At 37.3% G+C, this 26,871-nt stretch overlaps 1 protein-coding gene across 1 annotated transcript; it reads right to left on the reverse strand.

Annotated features, from left to right (window-relative positions):
• Nucleotides 1-1,450: 1,450 nt before the first annotated feature.
• On the reverse strand, nucleotides 1,451-14,769 carry smim12 (small integral membrane protein 12). The gene is made up of 2 exons (XM_039740288.1): nucleotides 14,683-14,769; nucleotides 1,451-2,482 (listed from the first exon to the last, which is right to left on the reverse strand). Exon 2 carries the CDS (start codon nucleotides 2,416-2,418, stop codon nucleotides 2,143-2,145), a length of 276 nt encoding a protein of 91 aa, XP_039596222.1. The 5' UTR covers nucleotides 2,419-2,482; nucleotides 14,683-14,769; the 3' UTR covers nucleotides 1,451-2,142.
• Between the last annotated feature and the right edge of the window lie 12,102 nt (nucleotides 14,770-26,871).

Here is a 26,871-nt window from a genome sequence, read left to right on the forward strand (position 1 = left end):
GTGTCAGGTCAGGCGCAATATAGCGCCTTTCCTACAGCTGATTTGTGGATCCTACGAGATCAATGTGCGCGCTTCGATGTTTGATGAACGGTTCGATGTGGTGAAGCAAAATGCTGAAATACAAATGCATTTGTGGTGCTTTTATATTCAAGCATCGCTTATTCTCAATCGTAATGACACGATACATTTTAAAAGTCTCACATACCGTCTGTTGTGCCGCCTTTTTTTAGGGCTTCCTCTGGACCTGACAGCAGCAGCAAACAGCAATAGATCGCCACACAGAACACATTAAATGTATGATATACTAACTCTCTGCACATTTAGAATCCTAAGATTTATACTTGATATCACTTTCATGATGAAATTAATTAAAGTATGTATGTTACATTTTGCAGATAGTTAATTTCATTTAAATAATGAATACTGTTAATAACTACACACATGGGGATGACACGGTGGCAGAGCGGTAGCACTGCTGTCTCGCAGGGAGTCACGTTGCTGGTGTTCTTTGCCTGGAGTTTGCATGTTTTCCTGCTGGGTTTCCACAGTTGGCTCCGGTTTCCTTCCAAAGATATACAGATTTGGTGACACTAAAATGACGCTAGTGTATGCGAGTGCTTGTATTCACCTTGCGATGAGCTGATGCCTGTCCAGGGATTGTTTCAGCCTCGTGCCCAATGCTTGCTGTAATGGACAAATCCCTGGATTGATGGATTTAATCATTAAACATCCTTTTTAGAGATATTGTGGTAAGGTGCCATCAGAATTTAATGGATGTTTCAGGCAATTCACAACACAGCGAAGCCAAATCTGTTCTCACTGTGATGATATCTTGCACTGCCACCTGCTGGATTACTCCAGATTTACGTAAAGGACGCGCGCAAGTAAAAACAGTACAATGATTGTGTAGCAGGGGCGTCCGCAGCAGCAGGCGTCACGTGAAGTATAAACTCGGCCCTAGTCTCCACATTCTGAGGACAATCACTTTGGTGCAGTGTGTTAGCATGTAGTTAAATTTAAGTGACTAGCCACTAGTGAAATACAGTAAATCTCTTAAACATCACAAATGCAATTTAAGAGATGGAACTGAATCCACAAACATACAGTGCCAATACAAATCCACACATGCATAGTTTGCAAACAACAGACACACACTCCCAGGCATTTTGAAGGAAGAAAACATACAGACATTATATAGGGCACAGTAGATTAAACTAGCTATAATGGACCTTGGCTCCAAGTGCACCACAAAATGAACTACAAAAACTTTTGTGAAAGACAATTTCAGAAAATGCTATCTCTAGTCAGAACTCCATATACAAATAACAGACTTGCTTAATTTTTTTGTTTCAACAAACAATTCCAGAAGTAGTACATTTTAAGATGCTATATATAAATCTCACATTCACAAGAAAATATTAAGATATGCATTCCAACTCCAAACAAGGTGCTGGGTATTTTAATAGTCTTTATTTAGCTAGTGGTCACACAACACTGATTTCAGAAAAAAAGCATAAACATATTTAAGCCTTCTGTGCTATTCATCAAGTCCGACAATTTTAGATCATGTAAGAAACAGTTTAAGTCATGCTTACATCACACTTTCAACTAAGCCCAAAAAAGAAAAGGGCAAATAGTCAAAAGAATTCTGAAAAAATACCAATCAGGCAACACGTTCATTATGAAACACTAACATCAATCATCCTAATCATCTTTATTTTCAATAGGAAATAATTTAAGGAACCAAAAAACATAATAAAATGTTAACATTTAGTTTGATTCAGGATAGGATAAACTGAAAAACACAAGTGTGGCTTGAGATACTGTATTTTTTTTCACAATTCATGCCTGAATTAAATGGCAATAAGATTTGCAGGAAAAAATCTTAATGTGGACATGGTTCTCACCACAGGAAAGACACAGTACTCCCTCATTTTCTTCATTCCATCTTTGGTAAATGAAACCATCCTGAATCAACAGTATGTAACAGTTTATTAAAAAAGCACTATACCATGGTGTCTCAAGAATATCTATTTGCATTGTATAACTGCATAAGGTTTGTAAAATAAGTCATTTATCACTTTCCATCATCATCAATTAATATACAAATATACTGTACATTAATGATATTTTCCTATTGTTTTAACTTTTCTCAGGTCTGTTGCGGTTCAGCACAGCTCTGGGGGCAAATTCCAGTTTGTCTTTCAGGCTCCTGACCTGTGTGACATCATTTCCATTTAGTTCCTCCAGTCTGCGATCCTCTCTCAACTCTGAAATGCTCTTTTCCTCTTTAGGTAAGGACGGATTGCCTCGGATAAACCACTCAAGGTGATAGCCCACTGTGCCCACAACCAAGGCAACCGGGAATGTAACATAAGGGGCATAAGTACGAAGAGCTGCCCAGATCACTGGCCACATGGCACCAGGAGATTAGACTGGATAAAGTGCTGGCTTTATGATGGGATTTTAAGTTGGGCGACTCCTGTAAAATGAAAAGAAACAAAAAGTAAGCCATTAAGATCATTAAGAGGGAAAGCTAGAAATAGAAATCTACAGAAAACCCACCTACACTGACCAGTATCTTTTGTTTGACACGCATCACCCACTACAACACAAACTAGGAGTTATCAGGACTCTACACCACAGAGCAGAGAACATCCCCACTTCCACAGAAGCTAAGAAGAGGGAAAACAGGCATCTGAAGACAGCCCTTAAGACCTGTGGATGTCCCAAGTGGGCCTTTAACAAGGCAGGATCTTGTTTAGGAAAAAGGACAATGGAAAAGTCGGAGTCCCAGGACCAACAGAAGAACCAGGTTATTCCATACATGGCTGGTGTGTCCGAAAAGTTAAAAAGGATTTTTGGAAAACACCACATATCTGTCCACTTCAACAACAACAACATGTATTTATATAGCAGATTTTCATACAAAAAGTAGCTCAAAGTGCTTTACATAATGAAGAAAAGAAAAATAAAAGACAAAATAAGACAACATTAGTTAACATAGAAAAGGAGTAAGGTCCGATGGCCAGGGTGGACTTCAAACCCACTAACACACTGAGACAGAGACTCGTCCACCCCAAAGACTGGATACCGAAACAGAAGAAGAGCAATGTATTATATGCTGTTCAATGCAGCGAAGAGTGTCCTGAACTGTACATTGGAGAGACCAAACAGGAGGATGGCCTAGCACAGAAGAAGGAACACCTCAGGGCCAGAATCAGCTGTGTACCTCCATTTGAAGGACATTAACATCCAGATATTGGATAGAGAAGACAAGTGGTTTGAGAGAGGGATTAGGGGAGCTTTGCATGTGCAAATCAACAACCCCTCACTCAACAGAGATGGAGGCCTTAGGCATAACCTGTCTTCAATTTATCATGCTGCTCTTTCATCCATCCCCAGGAAAATCAGGCCCAATTCACCCCTCCACCAGGTGGACCACTCTGAACGACCCACTCCATGGGGGTAGGAGGGGCTGTTAAAAGGTGTGATGGTTACATCTACCCACACCTCCCCCTTCCTTTGTTTTACCTCAATGAGCCGAATCAGGGCAGGTGTGAAGTGAAACTAACCTGAAGGATAAAATTGTGGTCTCTAACAACATTCCTCAGACTGAAGATGCTGCTTGGATGAGCAGCGAAACGTATCTACCTAACAAGAAAGAAGTCCAGTTGCCATAACTCAACTACCTGATAACTTCACCTGGATGACTGAGAATCTTCACAGACATAACCCATTAAGAGTTTTCACACCTCATTGCACATGGAGAATACTATGTTTTAAAAATATCTAAAAGGACACACCAGCAATACTTGAAACAATCTGTTGTAACTCTATTGGTAATCACTTTCACAAAACAGAAGACCTTACATTTTGCTTAAAGAACAATTTTCCTCATTTTAAAAATTGCCTTGCTGATACTGTAACTCATGCAATGTTCACACAACAAATCTCTGTTTACTCATATTCAATGTTTATTCAGATTACTCCCGGTCAACTGTTTTAACCTTTAACAAGTAATCATTTGTTAAGAATGATGCAGCATAAATGCTGATAATAGTGTTTCCTCTGCACTTGTTTTCCTTGACCTCAGCCCTGACAACAATGCAGTGCTGAAATACCAGAAAAATTATGCTGACTCAACAGGAATTTACTTTTACTCTACAGGTCTTTTTCTATTTGGATGCCCAATTTTCTTAGATAACCTTATGTTTCATGCATATGCTGCAAATAATTTGCTCTAAACCACAACTGCTCCTGGATTCTTATCTGCCATGGATAGGCTAGTATTTTTCAATGACATCAGTGCTTGAAAACTGTTAACCCCACAAAGTAAACAAATGAAGAACAGAACTACATATTATAATATTTCCAGCACTATTCAAGAGGCATCGAAGGCACTGAAAGTCTTCCTCCTGATCCTATGTAATTCCATTATCCTTTGAAAGAAAACATATTCACTCTTGACTGAGGCTTAAAGTTTGATTCTTCCGTTATACTGTAAACCCAAGTAAGAGTGTGAATGTTTTTGCATGTCTGTAAGGGGTTTTCTCACACATTCAAAGCATATGTTTATTAACTAACATTTCTAAACTGGTTCAGTTTGAATGTTGATGTTTGTATATGTAGGGTCTATGAAGGCCTGGCACCTTCTAACCCACACAGACTCCAGACCCCTTATTTTAAAACACTGAAAGAATATGAAATCACCATCCCATTTCATATGTTGAGAGTTTTAGTCATACTTTAATTAGCTGTTTATTGAATGAAAACCTTCTATCAAGCTTTTAACACATAATTACCTTGTTCTGAACACTACTGCAACTGTTTTGTTTACAGAAAACTACAATGACCACATAACACTTTAAAATGAAAAAAAAACTATGCTGGCATCTCTTCTCTTTCAAGATCAGCTGTATTCTTACTACTCTTGGAAATACCTGAATATAAGAGAGACAGTGCAAAAAACCTAAACAAAACCTTTAGTCAGGACATGCATTTCACTGGATAATTAGAGCAAAAACCCATGAACTTGTGAACTTAGAGTTGACTTGAAAGAAGCAAGTAGCACTATTTCTAGTCATATAAATTGACTCTTTTTGGTGTTGCATGTAAACAAACTGTTTAACCAAGGAGGAATCTAGTTATCCATTTTGTAATTACTAACTAAACAAGTGAACAGCAGGGAAATTCACATCAGTTAGGGGTAGACTATGAGATTCTGTACTTTCACACAATTAACATTCATCTTTTGCGAATTTAAATCAAAAACCGATACAAAAACATCTGACCCTTCACTGTCATCTGACCCTATACAGTACTTGCAGAGTTTGAAAAGAATGAGCATAAACTCATGCAAATTTAGTAAGGACGCTTATCCAATTGCTATTTAGCAAGTCAGTTCTAAAAAAATTTGGATGTACGCGTTAGTAGGCTTTGTGTCCTAGTTACGCAAACTATTCAATAAGATTTAAGTAATTATTTACTACTATGATGCCGATCTTTCTGATTATAAAATAAGTCATTACGATGAAAAGAATTAATATTTAATTGCAGACTTATGGTATTTGAGGGTTCCTCTAGACTGCTTCTTTCTCTCACACAATTTGGCTTGAAAACTAGTCAGCACATCGTCATCTCATAACAGGCTTAATTTTCAAGTGTGCTAGTTTTCCGTTCAGCCATTTTAGTTGTAGACAGTCGTCAAGAAACTGTGACACATGGACAGACACAGACCTGTCATCGAGATATCGATGTTTTCGGTATCGGGAACCCTAAAACGTAGAAAACTGGAGATCGAAATATTTGACGAATCTAAAGCTTCTGCTCCTCCCCACAGACGACAGGTTATGGTGGGGGATGGTGCAAAGCAAAAATATAAGCATGAATACATAAACTAAACACTTGTGTGGGTAGCCCCAAATATGGAGCAAAAGATTCATATTTGTATTTTGTTCTACCAATGACTGACGTTTTACAAATCCTAATATTATGTTATACTTTCCCTCTACTTTCTGGTCTCTATTATGATGATTTACGTGGACAATCATTTCTTTAATGAAATGTACAAATTCCACAAAAATGTTATGTTTGCTGATATCTTTTTGCACTGAGACCAGACTGAAGCTCCCATTTTTTCCTAAAAGTTTTCCAAAACTGCTAGAAAATGGTGCCCTGCCTAGAACTGCTGACAGAGGATCTGACTTCTTGCCATCATGAAATGGATTAAGAGGGATTGAGAATAGAACAAACCACTGAAATGTTAACATTCACTTAGTTCCTCTGCATATACAGTAGAATGGTGATGATGGGAATGTTGCAGTCACTGACTGGGTTAGGTCCAATCAGTTATATAATAGCATTATTGCTCAATGTTTTAATCACTCTCTCTGGCTGCACTGATGTTAAGTTCAACACCACCTGGAAACTTAGATTTACACTGAGTAAGTATACAGTATACGTAAATATCAAAGAGGCTGGATAAAACCGGCACCATGTGCGGTATAAAACTGTTGAGAGGGTGGAACACAAAAAATAAAAAATAAAAAAAATAAATAAACAATCAGCACAGCGAAATTTCCTTCATATCTTTTCTTTCATGTAAATCGGTATTTCTGCTTGAAACTGGAAAACAAATGTAATGAGGCTGTTACTCAGGTTCTGGCTCTTGAAATGCAAGCAAAAATTATTTATTGTAAGTCACATTGTGCCCAAATAGACCAAGACAGGTACTGCTATGATTCTATAGGTAAAGTGTTTTCAGTTTCAGTGCTGGACAGCCCCAGTGTTTACAGTTTTTCATTCAAACCAATCCCTTAATCAGTAGCCAAACCTTGTTGTTAATGCAAAATTATTATTTAATTTGATTCTTAGTGCTTTCATTCTGTCACATCTTACCTTTCTAATATAGTAGATTCTAGTATTTGGACCAGAACACATTTGTAATGCCAGGCCCTTTAATTTCTACAGATTCTTTAAAAGACATATGAAAATAGAAACTTCGTAATATAAAAAAAAAATTAGACCACATTAGTAGGTGAGAAATTTGTTCCTGTGATATTTAAGTCTTATTAGAAATTGGAAATTATTTAAGAAAGCAACAAACGCTTCTAAAAAGGCCAAAAAACATTTTTGGCATCTAATTAATAATTTACCTAGAATGAAATTCTAAAGTCACAGTCCTTGTCTCAGACTGAGATGGAGATCTCAGTTTTTTTTTTATATATGCTAGTATCTCTCCAACTTGACATTTTCTACAAGTATCAGACATGTCAAAAAACATTGCAAAGAAATGAATGAGTGATCAAATGTTGAAACCTGAAAGGCTAATTCTATGGTGCTGATTTTGTAAGATGCCAAAAGATTGGCTTTGTGTACTACAATATACTGTTTATAGCAGGGGTTTCAAACCTGGGGTGTCCCCATCCCCAGGAGGTGCAAAACTGCATTTCAAGGGGTGCGCCAAAGAGGAACGCTGTGCTGTGATTTGCCAAAACTGAGTGAGGTGTGTTGTCAAATTTTATTGTGCTACAATCGGTGTGTTACAGTGTGCCTTCATTTATTAGTTCTCCTGTTCTATGAATTGAACACTCAATTTGTAAGAATTGAGCGCTGAGCATGCAATTTTCACCTGTAATAATCTGCATTCTTGTGGGTTCTTTGCTGCCCGTGGAGCATTCATAAAGGCAAATAGCTTTTTTTTTTTTTTTATGAAAAAACACAATGGAATTTGAACTTGCAATGATCAGTAGAGAAGGGCAAGGTGGACTAAATTAGAGGCAAAATCTGCTGCTTACACTCAGCCCATCTCTCCTGCTGGTGGTCCTGGCAGTAAAGCTGTAACTTTAACAGTGTGGTGCATCTGTTTTTGAACTGCAGTGCAGGTGTTTTTGTTGGACAAAGCTTGTCAACTGCATTGCATTGCTAAGCTCCCATTATCACTGATAGTGTGTCATTTGTTCTGCATGGCTGTACATTGCAAAATTTAATTCTTAAATTTATATTTAAAATTTAGGCACTGAGTTAAAAGCATTTTTTAGTTCAATTTGTTCACCTGCAATACTGTATGTGGTGCAAAAATTAGAAATTTAACTGCATCTTCAAAGGTGACATTACATTTGTAGGGGAAACGAACATAAATCAAACATTTTCTACAGCTGTAGAACACAGAAAAGGTTTTGGAACAACTGGTTTATAGTGTTTCTTGTTTCATAAGTCTGCATGAATGCCATTAACTATAAAAGCAAGTACTGGGAGATCACTGAATTTCTAGGGAAGAAGTGAGATTCATTTTTGCCTAATCAATGCATACCAGGACCAGTTCCATTCATATACCACAGTTAAGATGGCTGCAGAATTTTATTGTGACAGAACACCTTTCCAATCAGCTGTGACTTGCAATTATTTTAACTTGTAGTGTTACACATCTGAAAAAAGGAGTTAGAAACAATAGGGCAATTAAAGCTTTTAATAAAGGCCCACAGAAAGCACTGGAACCTTTGTACTTCATCCAATGATCCATCCAGGTATGCTAGGAGTGAGGCTGGAACCAACATTGTACAAATCCACACTTATTCATTAGTGGCCATATAGAGTCATCAAATAATCTAAACTGTTTATGTTTTTATGACACGAGAGAGAGAGAATAAAAAACCACCTCGAAACTCCACATAGGGGTACTACAGTGGTAACATGGAAAAATCAAGAAAGTTCAAATCTATGTTGCTAACCTACAACTGAGATTAACTCAGCTGCTCCAGGGGCCTCATGTATAAACAGTGCGTACGCACAGAAATGTTGTGTAAGAACTTTTCCATGTTCAAATCGCAATGTATAAAACCTATACTTGGCGTAAAGCCACGCACTTTTCCACGGTACCTCATGCCTTGTCGTACGCAAGTTCTCCGCTCGGTTTTGCAAACTGGCGGCACCCAGCGTCAAAGCAATGGTACTGTTCTTGTGTGATTACTCATTATTTTCATGACGCGGCTTTATAAATACACAGAAACTAACCGCATATTGTTTATTAGTGTAATGCATCTGATTGCAATTAACTCGTAACAATATAATGGTTCAGGGAACAGCCATAGTATTCCAAATACCATAACTGCTTTAGCGTTGTTACTCTCACTTCCCCTTCTTCTTCTTCTTCCAGCTCCTCCCGTTAGAAGTTGACACAGCGGATCATCTTTTTCCATATTACTCTCACTGCACGACTCGGAGTATTTATACCACTGTATCTGAGTGTGAATCACAGCAGCAGCTGATCGGAAAGAGAATTATTGGTATACAGCTCTAAGGACACGCTGTCTCAGCCACTGCAAAACGTTTTAAAGCCTTTCCTGTACAGACCTCGCGGCTCAGAAACAGTTTCATCCCAAGAACTTTAAATGCACTCAATCAATTGCTCCTTGTAGAACGGTTTGTACTTATAAGTACAATCACCCCACTGTAAACTTGCACTACAGTTATAATATCTCACAACCTGAGCCACTTTATAAAGCGCGTATTTACATATGATGACGATATCATTTTTAAGGTGAAATGCAGCAAAATATGTTTGTTAAATTATACACATAAAACTTTAACTTCATTTAAATAATCTATATTCTTCACTGGGAGTGTCGTGAAGGATAGAATAGTTAAACATGTACTACGAAGATATTTCAATGTTCTTTAAACGTTTTGAAGAATCGGCGCTAAGCTTACAGATGGCTTAACGTCTATTACAGAGCTGATTGTATAGCGATCGGTTACTTGGGGAAAGAAAAGCACTGACTGCAGTGACGGCTACGCCAATATATATTGAATATAAAACAGAAAGAGAAAATAACAACACAGCTAAAAACGCAGCGACAAGTTTCGACAATAAATTATTTCATCGAAGTGAAACACATGTTTAATAACGTGCTTTAACTCCTATCATCATGAAAATGACATCACGTATACATCTCAGTATTTTAGTTATTCAGAGAGCTGTAATATCACAAATGTAATGGATTCTGTGTCCAGTTGGAGGAAGAGAGCCAGTTTAAGAAGCAAGTAGTGATTCACACACATAGAGCACATACGAGTAGAAGATCAAATACAAAACAAAGCATTTAACGTGCTACTTTAATTACGATGTGATTTGAGAAACTGGTTAATTAAACGATTTTAAGATGAAGTTTATAATGTTCTACTAAATGACAAAATAAACTACGTGATTAAAGTGGAAATGTCGAGATTGAAGTTGACATTTCGTGCTTTTTCCCCACCGTGTGCCTTTTTTCTCTGTACCCTAATAAACTTTCATATGACACTCAGACTTACAACTCTTCTTTTCACGGCAACTTTGATATGTGACTTCTTTTTTATTTCCGGCACTGTGCGATTTTGTGAATGTGAGCTTTAAAGTTTCTCCAACACGTTATGTCACTCGATCAACTTCATTTTGTTGATTATACCACGGTTTATTTGAACAAATAGTATGTTTTTACTTTGCCTCCACTTGGTATTCGCTGAAATTCTTATATTTTCCCCGTGCTTTTCCCATTGTCTTTTCACAGAAGGCTGCGCTTAAGGGCGATTTATATTGATTTGCATATTCAAATAGGCGTAATTATGGGAGGATTTGGGGCGTTACATAATGCGCGTGCACGAGCGTTAGTTTTCACGCTGATCGGGATTTATGTAACGGAAGAACTTGGAAGTTGGAGTACGCACAGATTCCTGCATCTGGATTTTTCTGTGCGTAAGCACATTTCGGCTTTTGTGCTTACGCCATGTTATAGTGCGAGTTCTACGCACGGCGTTATACATGAGGCCCCAGGTGTTCACTCCAAAAGAAAAAAAGTGTTTCAAAACTTCCACTTTTTGACCAGACATCAGTGTGGTTCAGCTTATACTAGATGGAAGCAAAAGGCATACAGTATCTCTATTTTTGTTTCTAATGACGCAGCAAATAATTGATTGACTGAAGCACATAACCATAGAGACATGCAGTTAGCGGGACTGTTAAAACAGAATACTTCCTTGCTGAAAATAAATCCATCCATGCATTTTCTAATCCTTCTATATCAAATGTAAGGTCACATAGAAGCTAGAGATAATTTCAGCAAGCACAGGCCAAAAAGAAAGAACAGGGTGGCAGTCCATCACAGGACCAATTGCCTATTCACTTAACCTACATTTGGACTACAGGATGAAAGCGGAGCACCCAAAAATACTTAATTTGTGTTATTTGTAGGGTTTCTGGAGCCTAGGCAATAGAAGAACATATTAAAAGCATATACAGGTCACCCCTTCATATATGTAAGTTGATTTCCATTTAGCGAAGTGGTGAGTGTACTTATCAGCTGGTGTTGGCCTCACAGGGAAAAAAAGGAAAAGGGCAGGATAAAAAGAAATTGGGAGAAAGGATATCAAGAAGTGAGCATGGGCTTGAGAGGGGTGAGAAGGATGGCTAGAAATCGGTGCAGGTTTCTGGTAGAGAAGAGAGAAACAGAGAGCATGGTGAGCAGAACATCAAGGAGGAGATGTTAGGATCTGCTGAACAACTAAGGGAGCAGTGAAGGAAGAAGGTAGCTGGTGTAGATTCCACAGTTCTATTTTTTTATCAAAAATAACTTTCAATATTAAACATATAGTAAGCACTTACATTAACAAATATTAAATAACACATTTACTATATGATTATGATATGTGAAAGAAATAATTTTCAGTTTTGTGCAGCCGCTGCGAGGTTCTGCAATGTTTCAGCAAGCTCCAAAAATATTAGGGCTGAAAGAACTAATTATAAAAATTGATAATAATCGATTACTAAAAATGTTGACAATGATTACTTTTATTGATTACTTAATTACATCATTAGGCTGAGCACTTTGTGCTGCACAATTATGTCATTACTTCATTCAGCTGTGAACGCATTTCTAAAAAGGAAGACAGTAAGCAAGTGACAGAAAACACAGTGCAACCTAAGACTTCTAGAGTATGGGAGCACTTTACTCTCAAAGCAAAAAAAGTTTGAGAGTTGCAAAACGTGTAGGTATTACATTATACAACATGAGAACACAAAAGAGGTGCACAAATATTTCACTAGGAAACATACCGTTCCAGGCTCTGTGGAGGAGGAAGACTTGCCTTCATCCCAGTAAGCTGCATGTTACTTCAGTGTTATGTGATACAAATACAAGAGGCAGTGTGTGCTAGGCTAAACATAACAACATGGCCTTTGGTTTGAAATGAAGAATAATTCGAATCATTGTCCAGACTCCTACAATGTGAATAAAATACCAGCATAGGTGACAGAATTTCATGACAGGCGATTAAAAAAAAAAGTGTCATTAGCCACTACCTAGTAAACATTCAGCCTTTCACTTGCCATATATGGGTGGTTTTCTTGTGTTTTGACAGTGTCACTTAGCTAAATTATAGTGTTGCATTACACACTTGCATACACATGAAATGTTACAGTGTGTTTCCAAAAAATGAATGAGAAGAAAAGCAAGTCCCTTCACGGAAATCAACAACTCAGTGAGAATGTAGAAGCATATCGCTCAATCTGAGTTCCAGACTATTTAGCTATCGGACTTCAACTGGCTTTATACAGTCTGGAGGAAGACGTGATAATGTGCAAGTACTACTGAGGCAAGCCTAGTTTAGCCAGTAAAACAGATTTTGCGGCAGGGTCGCACAATTTTAAATGTGAAAATCTAACGGCACACTTCCAACAATAAGTGACAAGTAACACACTGCAACGGTGTCTTGGCTGTAAGCAGATGTGTTAAAGAATCTGCAGCAGTAAAAGGTATGAAAAATAAACTGAGGCATGTTACATAGCAAAGGAAGAACGGAATTTCACACAAATGAAACAACTTGATTTGCTACAAAAGGAAAACAGTGTGGACATTTCCCCAACATATGACAACAATGCTTAATCGGCTGACCTAAATTCAAAAATTATTGCTGAAATACAATAAGTAAATAAATAAAAGTCATGATGGTGCAACAGATTCTTCAGTAGTGGAATACTATAATGGTCAGATATTTACAAGATGCATTGGCAGAAAAAAACAAGCATACCTTAATGTTTAATTTTGAAGTGTGTATTTAGTGTGATTTGAACAGATAGCCATATTGCAAGTTTAGGTAATTTATTGAAAAATAATATTTTTAAGGAAATTGCGTGTGTGTATATTCATTGCACAACTGGCGCCAGGAGTGCTACAATTTATTTCTATTTATTTTCAGTGTATTATTACATAAATGTTGTATAAAATCCTATATTCTGTTTAAAATATCTACAAGAAGTTTACTTCTTAAAGAATACATTTATGATAATTTTATGCAAACCTGTTCATTTGGTAAAAAGTTCCATTTCATGCACTTTACATGTTTAATTTCAAAAACAATTTTTTACAACCCAATTCATTGATCGATCGACAAAATAATTAGCAGATTAATCAATTATCAAAATCATTAGTAGCCCTACACAATATTCTCATTTTATTCATTATGGAAAACTGGCAAACAAGCAAAACCACAAATGTCAAATTTGCAAATCTGAAGGGGCAAATTTATATTTGAATGGTATGGAAGCAAATGGAATACAGTCTTCAGTTAGGTGTAACTAGATTAGTTCATTTCAAAGGATAATCCTGGATTAGCAGACAGGCAAATGCAATAAAATAAATACCAATTGTAAAGAACCATAAAAATAACGCAACACATGTTCTTTTATAGAAGTTCTGAAATAAATTAACCTCCAAATGACAAGTTTGATTTACAAATGCAAACTTAAAGATGGGAAAAATGTAAACAGAGAGGGAGAAACCTAGCAGATTAAAGCATCAGGAGTCAGTTACTTTTTAAATTTGATTTGTCAGTTAAATTACTCTTCAGTAAGTGCTCAAGCTAATGTTTTCTCCATATACTGACGCAATCACAAATTTCACCTAAGCAAATGTCACAAACCTGACAAAGTGATTTTCTGATAAACCGTGTATGAAATGTGTGCTGTTACTAAATCAGCATTAAAGTGTTAGTGATCAATTAAATCTTGAAAAAACACTAAATCATATGGCACTGATATTACGTTTATTTTTAGTGTTACTTTTTAAAGAAGTATTTTTCTGTTACTGAGCATAAAACGCCAGTGAACACATGTAGTACGAGGAAATTAAGATTTAAGATGAATCGGCGATAAACTAAATTAAAAACTAATATTTAAACGTATGTAAAATAAAAATAAAAACAAAATATGTACTTTAAAAAAATAAATTCCAACGCATTTCAGACGTGAGTCGCTGCCCGGGAAAGCTATGATATTAATTAAGAATAATGAGGCCTCATTTTAAACCTGAGGGCAATAAACGGAGTAATGCTGGGTTTAAGCTGCGAGTTAGAAACGTCAACGGAAAATGCGGTTGTGATGTATACAAATGTTTAAACAATGTATATGGATTAACTGGAACAAACGAATCGAGATCACAAGGGGGCATACTGGGAATCGTTCCATGAATTTAAAGTTCACTTGTATCTGTCTGGTGACAAAACTTCACTCGTATTCAATCACAAGGAAACTAAAAACAAAACAATATTTGATAATAAGTAACCAAACATTATGAAATATACGAAATGAACCAATTTACACGTGAATTTAATACTGCGAAACGTCTACACAACCAACCTCCCTCTCACCTTGTCTCATTTCCACACGAGCCACAGAGACATGCTGAACGTGGACTTCCTGTTTCCCACTGCATGTCCCGCCTCACGGTTCGTTGGATTGGGCCACTGCGACAAAGCTACGACTTTTCATTGGTCTTCTTCCACTGCCAATATCGACTAACGAACATTGTTAAAGATCTGCGGATCAACAGCGACTCGATGTGCTGAAAAGTAGTTAGGGATTCTCAAGGTTTACTTGCTGTCAGTTATCTGGATGTGTTTTATCAGAAGTTTTCAACTATAGTGGTTTCAGGAAGTATTCTGACCCCTTCACTTTCAGTACACTTTATTGTATTGTAGATTCCATTATAATGGATACATTTGCCATTTTTGCCCATCAATCTACACTCAGTAACCCATAATGACGAAGTAAAAACATGTTTTCAGAAAAGTTTCTAAACTTATTAAAAACGGACAAAACACAATTATTTAATGCACGGTAGGCTACCTAGCAGGATATTAACAAATCAAGGAGAGCTGAACAAGAGTACCTTTGAAAGCCATGAAACCTTTTTTTTACAAATCTTTTATCATCTATTCATGGTATTTTTTATTTTTCTGAAACTTTCATGTGGATGGTTGTGCCATCACTCTGAAAATCTACTTTTGCGCCTTTATTTTTAAGAATGTATGGAACCCTCCACAGGACATCTGTTCATTTGAACTGAACCGGTAATAAGGACAGACATAGCATGATTGTAACTCTTGGGCATGTATGTCGTCTGGGTATGAAGTGAGCAAATAGATTGCCAGCTGCTGCCAAAAACAACAATATCACTGCCCATGAGAGAAGTAATAGACTCAGCGTCTCAGATGTTGACATTTTATGTTATTTTCAATATTTTATATTGTGGTTAATTCTCAAAAATCCAAGTTGACATTCTTTCAAGAAAAAAATGTTAGGAAACGTTTGGTATATTTTAGTTGATGTTATTTCTTCACAAACATGGTATTCATGCATCTATCGTGCAAAATTGTGTTCTTTCGTTTACTTCTTTCTACAAATGGAATATATATATATATATATATATATATATATATATATATATATATTTCTTATATATATATATATATAATTCCTGCACTGGCGCTTTACAATGGAGGCTATGGGGCATGGGGTGCCACTGGAAAATAAAAGCTTAAAAATATACCTAATGTTCCCAAGACAGTTTATGAGCATTGATCCACACCTTGCAATTACACACACATTGTAAAATAGTTTAAAAATATCAGATTCGTTTTGCTGTCACAAACATGTATTGGAAACACAGAAAGCATATTTTCTTATTTCGAAACTTTTGCCGCTTCATCTGTAAATCTTTAGGCTTTAATTTTCCAGTGGTTCCCCATGCCCCATAGCCTCCATTGTAAAGATTCAGTGCAGGCAAGATTTTTTTTTTTATAGAAAGGCTTAACCTTAGAACACAATTTCACATAACGCATGCATATATACCATGAGAAATACCAAAATGCATCCTTTAATAATAATAAGAATAATGATAAATTATGTTTATATAGCCCTTTTCTTGAAGGGTTGCCCACCCTCAAACCAAACTAAAAGTCACCACACTCCTCATACAATTAGAATAAAAAGATTAATTCAATGCATGCAATTTCTGCACCTTCTTGGTCCATTATGGAGTGCCAGCTTAGCATGCCAATATTAAACACAAGGACTGAAGCTAAACCCATCACTCCCACTTAATACAGTCAACATTCTGCTGCTGAAGTCTTAAATGGAATCAAATGCTGTTATCACATTATTCCTCAGCTGCCTAGTTTACACCGGTTTTCTGTATAATTTGAAGGTCATCTTCAAAATTAATTTCTCATATTTATTTTCTAGCTGTCCTTGGTATTTAACAACAATGTGCTTTTTTAAACCATCATTTAGTTCTCTGCCCCCAATGACGATGAAGTGCATAAAGGGGATCTGTGAATGTCAATTGCTGCTCCTCATTTTTATTGTAACAATTAACTGAAGGATGTGTAACCACTAGTGGGTGCCTCAGAGTCCTAAATGCTAGACAACAGTTGCTAAAGATGCAGTCCCAGGTTAAAATAAAATAAATAATTAAAATAAAGTGATTTTATTTTATAACAGTACCATAACAACCTCTTTAACTCAGTTCAGCATAGTGCAATATAACACAATGCTTACAGTATCTGTCTTCCACACCTCCTTAGCAAGCATTGTTCTATTCACTCTTCGAGTAAGGTGAGATGCTGTTGGATCTGGGAGTACTTCCAGTGCCACAAAACAGAGAGATCCTCTCCCAGCAGCACACTCTGGCAGTGCTCAAGGATCCCTACAGGGTCTGGGTATCCAAAACTGAGACCAATGTGAGCAGCACTGCTACCTCTCATACTTGGGAATGAATTGTTCTTGACACAGTGTCTCCCCCAGTCCATTTATTATCCTTTCACCTCAACTAGGATAAGAATTGAAAACCATCCCGACCAGGTTACACCTCCATCCATGTTGTCCTTCCTTTAGGCCTCCACCCAAAGAATCACCCTCCATCCTAGTTGGGACGCCAATCCATCTTCTCTGGCATTCACAGGTTATACAATGTGACAGAGGTTTGCACTGCTGCCTCGCAGTACTGTTTTCAAATCATGGCTGACTCACTGTATGGAATTTATATGTTATATTTTCCTTCATATTTGTCACCTACAAGCAAAAAACATGCATTTTAGGTTAACTGTCAAATCTAACCTGGACCAAAGTTAGTGACTGTGGGTGTATTTGTGTGTGAGAGGGATCTGTGATGGACTAGCAATCCCTCCTGGGATAATTCTTGCCTTTTGTCCGATGTTCTTAGTATTGGCTCTCTTACACTGTGACTTGAATTGGACTAAACATGCTTGATAATGGATGAATGGAAGATTATTTTGCAGAACCTTTGAATGTTTAATATTATATTGTTCACTCTTGGTTTGTACAGTGGCACAGTAATTAATGTTGCTGACTCACAGATCCAGCATGCATGATTTAAATCCAATGGTTGATTGCAGTCTGTGTGGAGTTTGCATGTGTTCCCAGTGTTTGTATGGGTTTTACTTCCACATTGTAAAGACATTCATGGTAGCTTAAGGCCATGTCACATTATGAGGCATTTCCAGCGATTTTCAATTGTAGCCTTCATTTACATAATCTTAGTGAGACGGAGGCAACTGACAGTGTGCTTCCATGATGTAAACTGACATGCCCAGTGACTCACTCTGATAAAATCAAACATGTCTGATTTTGTCTTTAGTCATGGGGTCTGTGTTTAGTGTTTAGTCTGTGTGAATGAGAGCTAACAACCAATGAATACTCATAAGGATATATCTTCTGAACCTTACAAATAGAAGTGCGTCTGTCTGATGTTTTGTATTTTATGTAATAAAATAGAATGGAAAGAAGAAATAAAAAAGTGCAGAGATAGCAGCTGAATACACCACAGCTACAAACACTACACTTTTCTTTGCGCTAATGTGATGTTTACTTTCTTTGGTTTGACACTGTTGTTTTTTTCTGCTTTCATATTCTGTATCTTGCTCTGTATGTGTTTTGCGTCTAAGTTTTTTTTGAGTCTTTTGAATTCCAGTTTTTATTATCTCTAACCTGCTCTGCATGTGTTTGGCCCCCATGTTTTTTAACCTTTTTATGACGTTTTACTTTGTTTTCTACTCTTTCTTTTATTTCTGACCTCGCTTTATCCTGCTTTTTTTTTAATGACACCTGGTCCGTGGTGATTACTTTCCCTTTTTCAAGTAATAATTTCTGTTTGTTTGCACTCCTGCGATCTTTCCTTTCTTTTTTTTTTTATACTTTCTAATTTTCCTACTTTCATATTCTTTAACTTTCTCCACTTGTGTATCGGGCCAACTTTTTTTTTTTTTTGAGCCATTCGAATTCACTAACCTGCTCTGCATGTGTATAGTGCCAATGTCTGGATTGGACGTGCTTTTTTTTCAATTCCACTTGTTCCGGGCTGATAATTACTTTCCTTATTTTCTGAATTTACACCTAGATTATTCCTTTTATTTTTTTTCTCTCCAACACTTCTGCGTCTCTTTTCTCCGTGCTGCTTTCTTCTTCGCTTAGTCGTCTATGTTTCATTTATAAAGTATTGTCCTTATACGCTTTATATGCACTGAGAGCCCTGGATCTGTGTGTGCTCAAAGCCAAAATACGACTCAATGTTTTGCTGGCTGCCCTTGCTCTTATTTATTTGTAAGTAGGGCGTGTCTTGCAAGAATCTCATGTGCTACGACATCGTGAGACGCTCCTGGGTCAATCTCTTGGCACAAAGCTCATGTTTAAGGTCCCTGTGAGACGTTCCGTGGCCAATCTCTCTAGTCTCGCGGGTCTTTTAAGTGTTTTCTGTGATATTAACGTGAAGATTACGTATCGTCGCCCTACTGTTTCTCTCCAGGACTTTTTTTTATAATAGAGAGATATGGCAAAGCAATGAGATCAGCAAATCTGACATACTTCATAACAAAAACTCACAGAATGTTACACTGGTTATAACTTCACACACGTTTTCAGCAGTCACAGGAAGAAGCGTCCACGTGATAATTTCCTGAGAGAAATGTTCAGGCGGTCACATTATTCCTTCTCCTGGTTGAAATAATCTGTCTAAATATTTCATTAATCACTAATTTAATATTGACGAGCTGTAGGTACAGTGCTGATTCAGCGATATGATCTTGGCAACAGTGTTTCAGGTAACATGTTAAAATTAACATGTGTAAAGTTGTCTGATTAATTTTATAGTAACTACTAACCTAACATTAATACTTATTTTATTAAAAGTAAAAATACTTGTGTTACTATTATCCTATTAGCACTGGCAAGGAGTACATGTACAAGTAAGTGGTTCAAATATAACACTATACATTATGTTGCTGTTGTTAAGTTGCAAAAATAAAAAAATAAAAAAGACGACACAAAAGATGGTATGTGAGACTTTTAAAATGCATTTAAATGTATGTAAAAAAAATAAAAGACACGGTGAAAACGTGTATTTTGTGATTAAGTGGAAATTTCGGCTTTAATCTCGAAATGTCCACTTTAACCTCGTAGTTTACTTTATCATTAAAGCAGACCGTCGTAACGCGTCATCCCAGTTTTTAATCGCACGAGCTTCTTGGACCTGACAGCAGGTAAAGTAAAAAAATAAAAAATAGACGGCACAAAAAATGGTATGTGAGACTTTTAAAATGTATCGTGTCATTACAATCGGGAATATGCGATGCTTGAAAATAAAAGCACCACGAACGCATCTGTATGTCGGCATTTTGCTTCACCACTTTGAACCATTCATCAAACAGCAAAGCGCGCACATCGATCCCCGAAGGATCTCCATAGAGGCTTGCTGTCACATGTAGATAGTAAACAGAGACTCTGACGTCACGTTCCAACTTTTAGCAAATTGCGCCCCCCGACTTTTTGCTGGTACTGCAACTTGCACAAGCGTCACGTTAATTTCTGAGGACCTGCTCAGAGGACGCATGAAATGAACGCTGGAAACGCGTGGCAGCCATGATGCGGGTGCGTACGCGTTCTGAGCGTGAAGTATAAATCGTCCCTAAGTCGAGTTAGATTTCCAAGAGTTATGCTTTAGGAGCTGGGTGCTGTTAGAATGTTAGGATGTATACTTGATATAATTTTTATGATGAAATGCATTAAAGTATGTATATTACATTTTACAGATGAATTGTTAACCTCGTTTAAATAATATATGCTGTTAATAATTAAATATGTGAGGGCACAGTGGCATGGTGGAAGTGCTGCTGCCTCGTAGTAAGGAGGTCATGACCCAGATATTCCCTGCCTGTAATTTGAATGTTTTCCTGGTGGATTTTCTTGACATGTTTAGGTTTCCTTCTAAAGTCATGCAGTATGGGGGATTTGGTGATGCTAAATTGACAGTACTAGTGTATGTGTGTGGTAGTATTCACCCTGCAATAAGTTTGCGCCCCCTCCTGGGATTGTTCCTGCCTCGCACTCAATGCTTGCTGGTACCGGCACAGCATTCCTATCGTGTCATCACGTGTTTAAAACCTGCTTTATTGCATTTCATCATGAAAATGATATCAAGTATACATCGTATTATTCTAAAATGTTCAGAGAGTTATAATATCAGGAATGTAATGTATTCTGTGTGGTGATCACTACCTGCATGCGCCTGTCAGCATAAGAGAAAGCCTGTTTAAGAAACACTTAGCAATTAACAACTAAGTTGGGGAAAACTTAGAATACGAACCGTTTAATAAAGTGCTACTTTAGGTATAGGGGGCATAAAAAGTAAATATACCCCTATCTTTAGGAGCATTTACAGGAATATCCATGACAATTTGGTTCCTGTGGACATCAGCCCAAGTCTTCCCGATATTTCAAGGTGTGTTTCCGACATCCTGTCTGGTGCTGCCACCTGCTGCTGCTCAAGAAATTGCAACAACGTGGCGGTCGTTCCAAGACGAAGCGATGAGTGACACAAGTGTTTTCACGATCACGGAGCGTTTGGATGCTGACTTGGACAGACGTCAGGAAGCTTGTGATCTGATGCTGCACCAATTTCTAACAAATGTTGAGAAGGAAAAGGTTATGTTCTCTGATGAGTGGGCAATTTATCGCAGCTCCCGCAATCGAAACATGTTTTTCACGGGAAAAGAAAATCCACATTTCTTTGAAGAAATTGAGCATAACCCACCACATGTGATGATCTGGGCCGGAATGACAGCACAGCATTTGTTTGGACCTTATTTTTTTGATGGTTCTGTTAACCAAATCAGTTATCTGGAAATGCTGAATGGCTGGCTCATCCCGCAACTGAGAAACCAGGGAGCGTCCTTGACAGTGATTGGTTTCAACAAGATGGGTCACCTGCCTATTTCACAATCACCGTGCGTGATCGCCTCAACAAAGTTTTTGGGAATCGTTGGATCGAACGAGGATCAAACAACAATCCCGCTCATCTTCCGTGGCCTCCGAGAAGCCCTGATCTCACAACTCCAGATAATGCACTCTGGGGGTTTATCAAAGTAGACGTGTGGAAGCGCAGTTATTCATCGAATGATGAACTGAAACATGTGGTTCACGCAGCGTTCCAGGAAGTCACCCCGCAAATGTTGCAGAACATGAGAAGGGGAACCTGGCGGCGTTTTCAGCTATGCAGAGATCATGGAGGGACCCATACAAATGTTTTGGATTCCTGAGAGGTAACCTATAGCTTTCAAAATCCTCCAAAAGATAGGGGTATATGGACTTTGTGTGCACCCTGTACAATGGGATTTGAGGAACCCAATTAATCATCGATTTTAAAATTAAGTTTTCAATGTTCTACTTTAATGACAAAAAATAAACAATGAAACAATTCAATTAAAGTTGAAATTTTGAGATTAAATTCAACATTTCGACTTTAATCTCAACATAGAAATTTTTCCTTCACTGTGTCCCCATTTTTTTTTCTCCTCTGCGGCCCGTATGCTTCCGTATGACACTCTGACAGTGGGCTGTGACTTGCCTTTTCATGTTCATTTTGATATCTGACCTCTTCTTTTTATTCTGGGCAATGTGAGACTTTCTGAACTTGAAATGTTGAGTACCTTTGCCACGCTGTGAGCTTTTTGTACGTTTTTCCTTGCCTCCAATTAACTGAGCAGGGTTTCCATTCCACATTTACTGACATTCTTTTTCTTCATACATGCTTTTCCCATTGTCTTTTAACAAAACACTGAACGGATGGGGCTATTTATACTTATTTACAACTTCAAACAGGTGAAATTCTGGGAGGAGTCAGGGGGGTTGTACACTGTGTGCACAATTATTAGGCAAGTTGTATTTTTGAGGATTAATTTTAATATGGAACAAACACAGTGCTATCAGTCAATCCAAAATGTTAATAAACCTGAAACCTGAATGTTTCACAACGGAAATGTGAGTGTGAAATCATCAGGGGAATACATATGTGCACAATTATTAGGCAACTATTAGTGTGCAGATTTATTATGCAACTAAAGGAAAAATGAAAATTTTCCCATCTCACTTGTTTATTTTCATCTGTTATACTGAGAATAATAAACAAACACCTCAAAATTTACAAATAAACATCTCTGACATTTCAAAAAAAATAAATCAATCAATCAATGACCAATATAGCCACCCTTCTTTCCAATAACAGTCATAAGCCTTTCCATTCATGGAGTCTGTCAGTTTCTTGATCTGTTGACGATCAGCTTTTTGTGGAGCAGTGACTACAGCCTCCCAGACACTCTTCAGAGAGGTGTATTGTTTTTCTCCCCCGTAAATCTAGCGTTTAAGAAGTGCCCACAAGTTCTCGATAGGGTTTAGGTCAGATGAGGAAGGGGGGCCATGTCATTATTCCTTCATCTTTAAGGCCTTTACTGGCTGGCCACGCAGTGGAGAACTTCGATGCAAGTGATGGAGCATTGGCCTGCATAAAAATCATCACTGTTTGAAGAAAGTGTCTTGAAAAACTGGCAGTAGGTTTGGGAGTTGATTTTGAGTTCATCTTCTGCAAAAGGTCCAACTAGCTCATCTTTAAAAATACCAGCTCATACCAGTACCCCACCTCCACGTTGGAGTGGAGCTCTGTGCCCATTACTGATCCACAGGTCCATCCATCTGGTCCATCAAGAGTCACTCTCATCTCATCGGTCCATAAAACCTTTGAAAAAAATCTGCCTTCAGATATTTCTTGCCCAGTTTTGACGTTTCAACTTATGTTTCTTGTTCAGTGGTGGTTGGGTTTCAGCCCTCCTTACCTTGGCCATGTCTTTGAGCACTGAACACCTTGTACTTCTGGGCACTCCAGGTAGGTTGCAGCTCTGGAATATGAAAGTACTGGAGGATAATGTTCCTGGTAGCTTCACGCTTGATTCTTCTCAAATCTTTGGCAGCTAATTTGCGTCTTTTGTTCTCACAGACCCTGTTGACTATTTGCAACAAAATGTTTGATGGTTCTGTGATCACACACCAATATCTTAGCAATTCCAAAAGTGCTGCATCCCTCTGAAAGACTTTTTACAATTTTTGACTTTTCAGAGTCAGTTAAATCTCTTTTTGGCCCATTTTTGTCTGTACACCATGTATTAAAGTGAACTCTATACATGAGGCCCCAGAAGTGTGCTTGACATTTATAAGAAACCAGGTTTGTGCCTTAACAGGGTTACTCACCTTATTCTAGTTTTGTGCATGAATGTAAACGCACTAAGCTTTGGGAATACCAGGTCAGGCTGGATCAACTTTGGTGACGAATGTCAAAGTGGTAGCTAAAAAGTTCCTTAAGCGTGGATGAGATCCATCCAGAAAAGTTTAAGGTGCTAAATATTAGGTTAACTTTCCTATTTAGCGTTGCATGAAAGCCACGGATGCTGCCTTTTAGATGAGAAGATAAGAGAGTTTGTTTCTATTTGCAAATCGAAAGGCAGGAAAGTATTTTCTGATTATGAAGAATGACTCATCCCTGTTTCATGGGAAAAGCTGCTTCTCCAGACTGACTGGAGCGAATTGAAATAATTTGGGCATGTAGTTGGGGGCGCGCCCTTGATTCCACAGGATGTTAACTGGATGCAGACCACTGGAAGATTACCTAAGGTGTACTACTGGCAGTGGGATTATATCTCTTGATTGGCCTATGCAGTCAACATAAGTTCCTAAAGATGTTTTCTAGTGATATTGTGGTCTAGGAAATTTTGAATGTTGTAACCTTGAATCTCACTAGACTACATACAGAATGTGCAGATTAAGTGAGTGAGAGGAGAAGAAAAATCCAGTGGTTGCCTCTGTAGAGGTTATGGAAAACAGACACCCACTTATTATTTGAAGGTTTGCTTCCATTCATTAATAAGACAACCTAATTAAATTCAGGGGCATGAGAGGCCAGGTCCTATCCAGGCAACATCAGGTATAAAGCAGCAACAATCCTGAATGGAATATCAGCCCATTACAATGCACAATTAAGCTACGTCTTTGGGATTAGGGAGGTACACCAGAGCACCATGAGGAAGATCTCTCATTAACACAAACAGATCATGCAAACTCCACAAAAACTGATATCATGTTACAATGTAATCCCAGTTTTGTGGAGCTGTCATATCGCTGAACTTTTCATTGTGCCTCAGTAGAGTTGAAATGGGCATCATGCCATTAACTGAATGCTTAGAAGAACACTGATCACTTGCAAAAATAACAATGATAAGTGATGTTCCATTTGTATTGTCAGCTAGATTTGGGGTATTACCCTCAGTTTTCCTCCATTTACCATGTGAATCCACGAGCAGCAAAACACTTTTACCACAATTGTTGGTTTATCAACTGTATTTCTACTACAAATTGTTCCCTTTTGCATATTAATAATGCTGAACAAAACATATTCTTATCTAGATATAAAATGGTTTTAAAGCAGTTATTAGGATAGATATTAGGATTCAACACTATTAGCCTAATTTGTTGGCAGCACCAAAATACCTTTTCCTAGATTCTGATGCTAAAAAAAGGAAAACGTTGAGCTTTTTCGAGTATCTAGTTGAACTGCACCTGGACACCTTACTCACAAAGTGAATCAGAGAAACTTCACATGGAGGAGGCTGTGCTGCAGAACTAAGATATGGTGGAAGGATTACGTCTCTTTGCTAGACCAAGGATTCTCTAGAAGGTGCTTAGAAATTGGAAAGTTTGTCATTACTACTACAAAGCAAGGTAAAACTTTACATAAGATCACTGTCATATGAAGTACCAATATTCTAATAAAATTCAATGATTTACTTCATTACGTTAAAGATATATACTTACAATAACTGCTCATTCATAACATATAGCTATTTCTGCTACTCTTACAGTTGGTACTTCAGTCAAGCTTAAAGAAATAGCCAAAATCAGAGGCGTATGTGGCAATTCACTTGCCAACAAATGTTTTATTTGAATTATGGTCAGTGGCTGAAGCACATTCTAGCTCTAGAGTTCCTGGTTCATAGCTGGATGACAAGTTATATACTGCAAAGTATTTATATAAATCTTGTAAATAAAGTATTAAGTGGCTTTGGGCATTGCACATTTTGTATATAACCGATAGAAAAACTAAACAAAGCAATACCCTTAGGCTTAGCTCTGTTCAATATAATTCAGACCACAACAGATACAAATGTTGCTACCCGATGGCTCCAGAACAATGGGTATGAATTTCTGCCCTGTTAACCTCTGTGAAACTCGCATATATTTTCCTTTCTACATCCTAAAGACATTGATTTTTGGTTGTTTGATCATTCCTGTTTGTCCCCTTTTGAGTGAGTGAGCCCTTCTTTGTATTGGTGTCTTGCCTGCAGTTTACTGAAGTTCACTTCTCTGCAATTCTAAAAATTGGACCATTTGATTCAGTACATGAACGGATATTTTCTTCAATTGTAAAATATAATTCAAAGTCATGCCAAAAATGTTTTAGACCGAGCTTGAAAACAATTTTATACTCTCTCACATTTCACTACAAAAGAAATAGTATGGCATTTATTGCATTTTTCAGGTGGTGAAAGTCCAAGAACATCAAACATACAAGTTCTCTAGAACAAATAATACATGTCAAGTCTATTTTTTATATAAACTTATGTTTTATTGTTATAAAAAATTATACATGTTTATGAATAAATGCAGAAATCAATATAATATAAGGATGCATCAATTTAATAAACTATTAACCAATGGATTAAGTTTTAATAGTTTCCACACTAAATGTAAGTGTCACACCAGAGATAATTTCTTTTATTGAAGTATTTGCTTAGCAAAGTTAAAATATATTCTGGGCACGTGGCATGACATAACCAAACCCTACTTTTGAAAAATAACAAAGAAATGCTCTGAGAATCAGAGTCAATTATTATATGTGCCACAGCTCTTTCTTATTTAATTCACAAGTGTCTGCTTAATTTGACATTTACATTTTCACATAAAATTGGTTTTGAAACTGCATTTCTAGTTTGCAATTGCAATAGTTCGTCTCAATTTCAAATAACACATTTTAAGGTGAAAATGAACTGCAAAGGTCTTTGGTTTTATGGTTTTTTTCTTTAATCATGTCTTTGCAGAAGCAAAGGTTACTTTAGTGATCTCCGCGTCCTGTTGAAAGTGAGTAATAATATCATTGCGTCAAC

This window comes from Polypterus senegalus, chromosome 17 (assembly GCF_016835505.1).
Source record: "Polypterus senegalus isolate Bchr_013 chromosome 17, ASM1683550v1, whole genome shotgun sequence".
Taxonomy (NCBI): domain Eukaryota; kingdom Metazoa; phylum Chordata; class Cladistia; order Polypteriformes; family Polypteridae; genus Polypterus; species Polypterus senegalus.

Coding starts and splice junctions, on each gene's coding strand:
- smim12 (XM_039740288.1), bottom strand. CDS start 2,418: ATGTGGCCAGTGATCTGGGCAGCTCTTCGTACTTATGCCCCTTATGTT.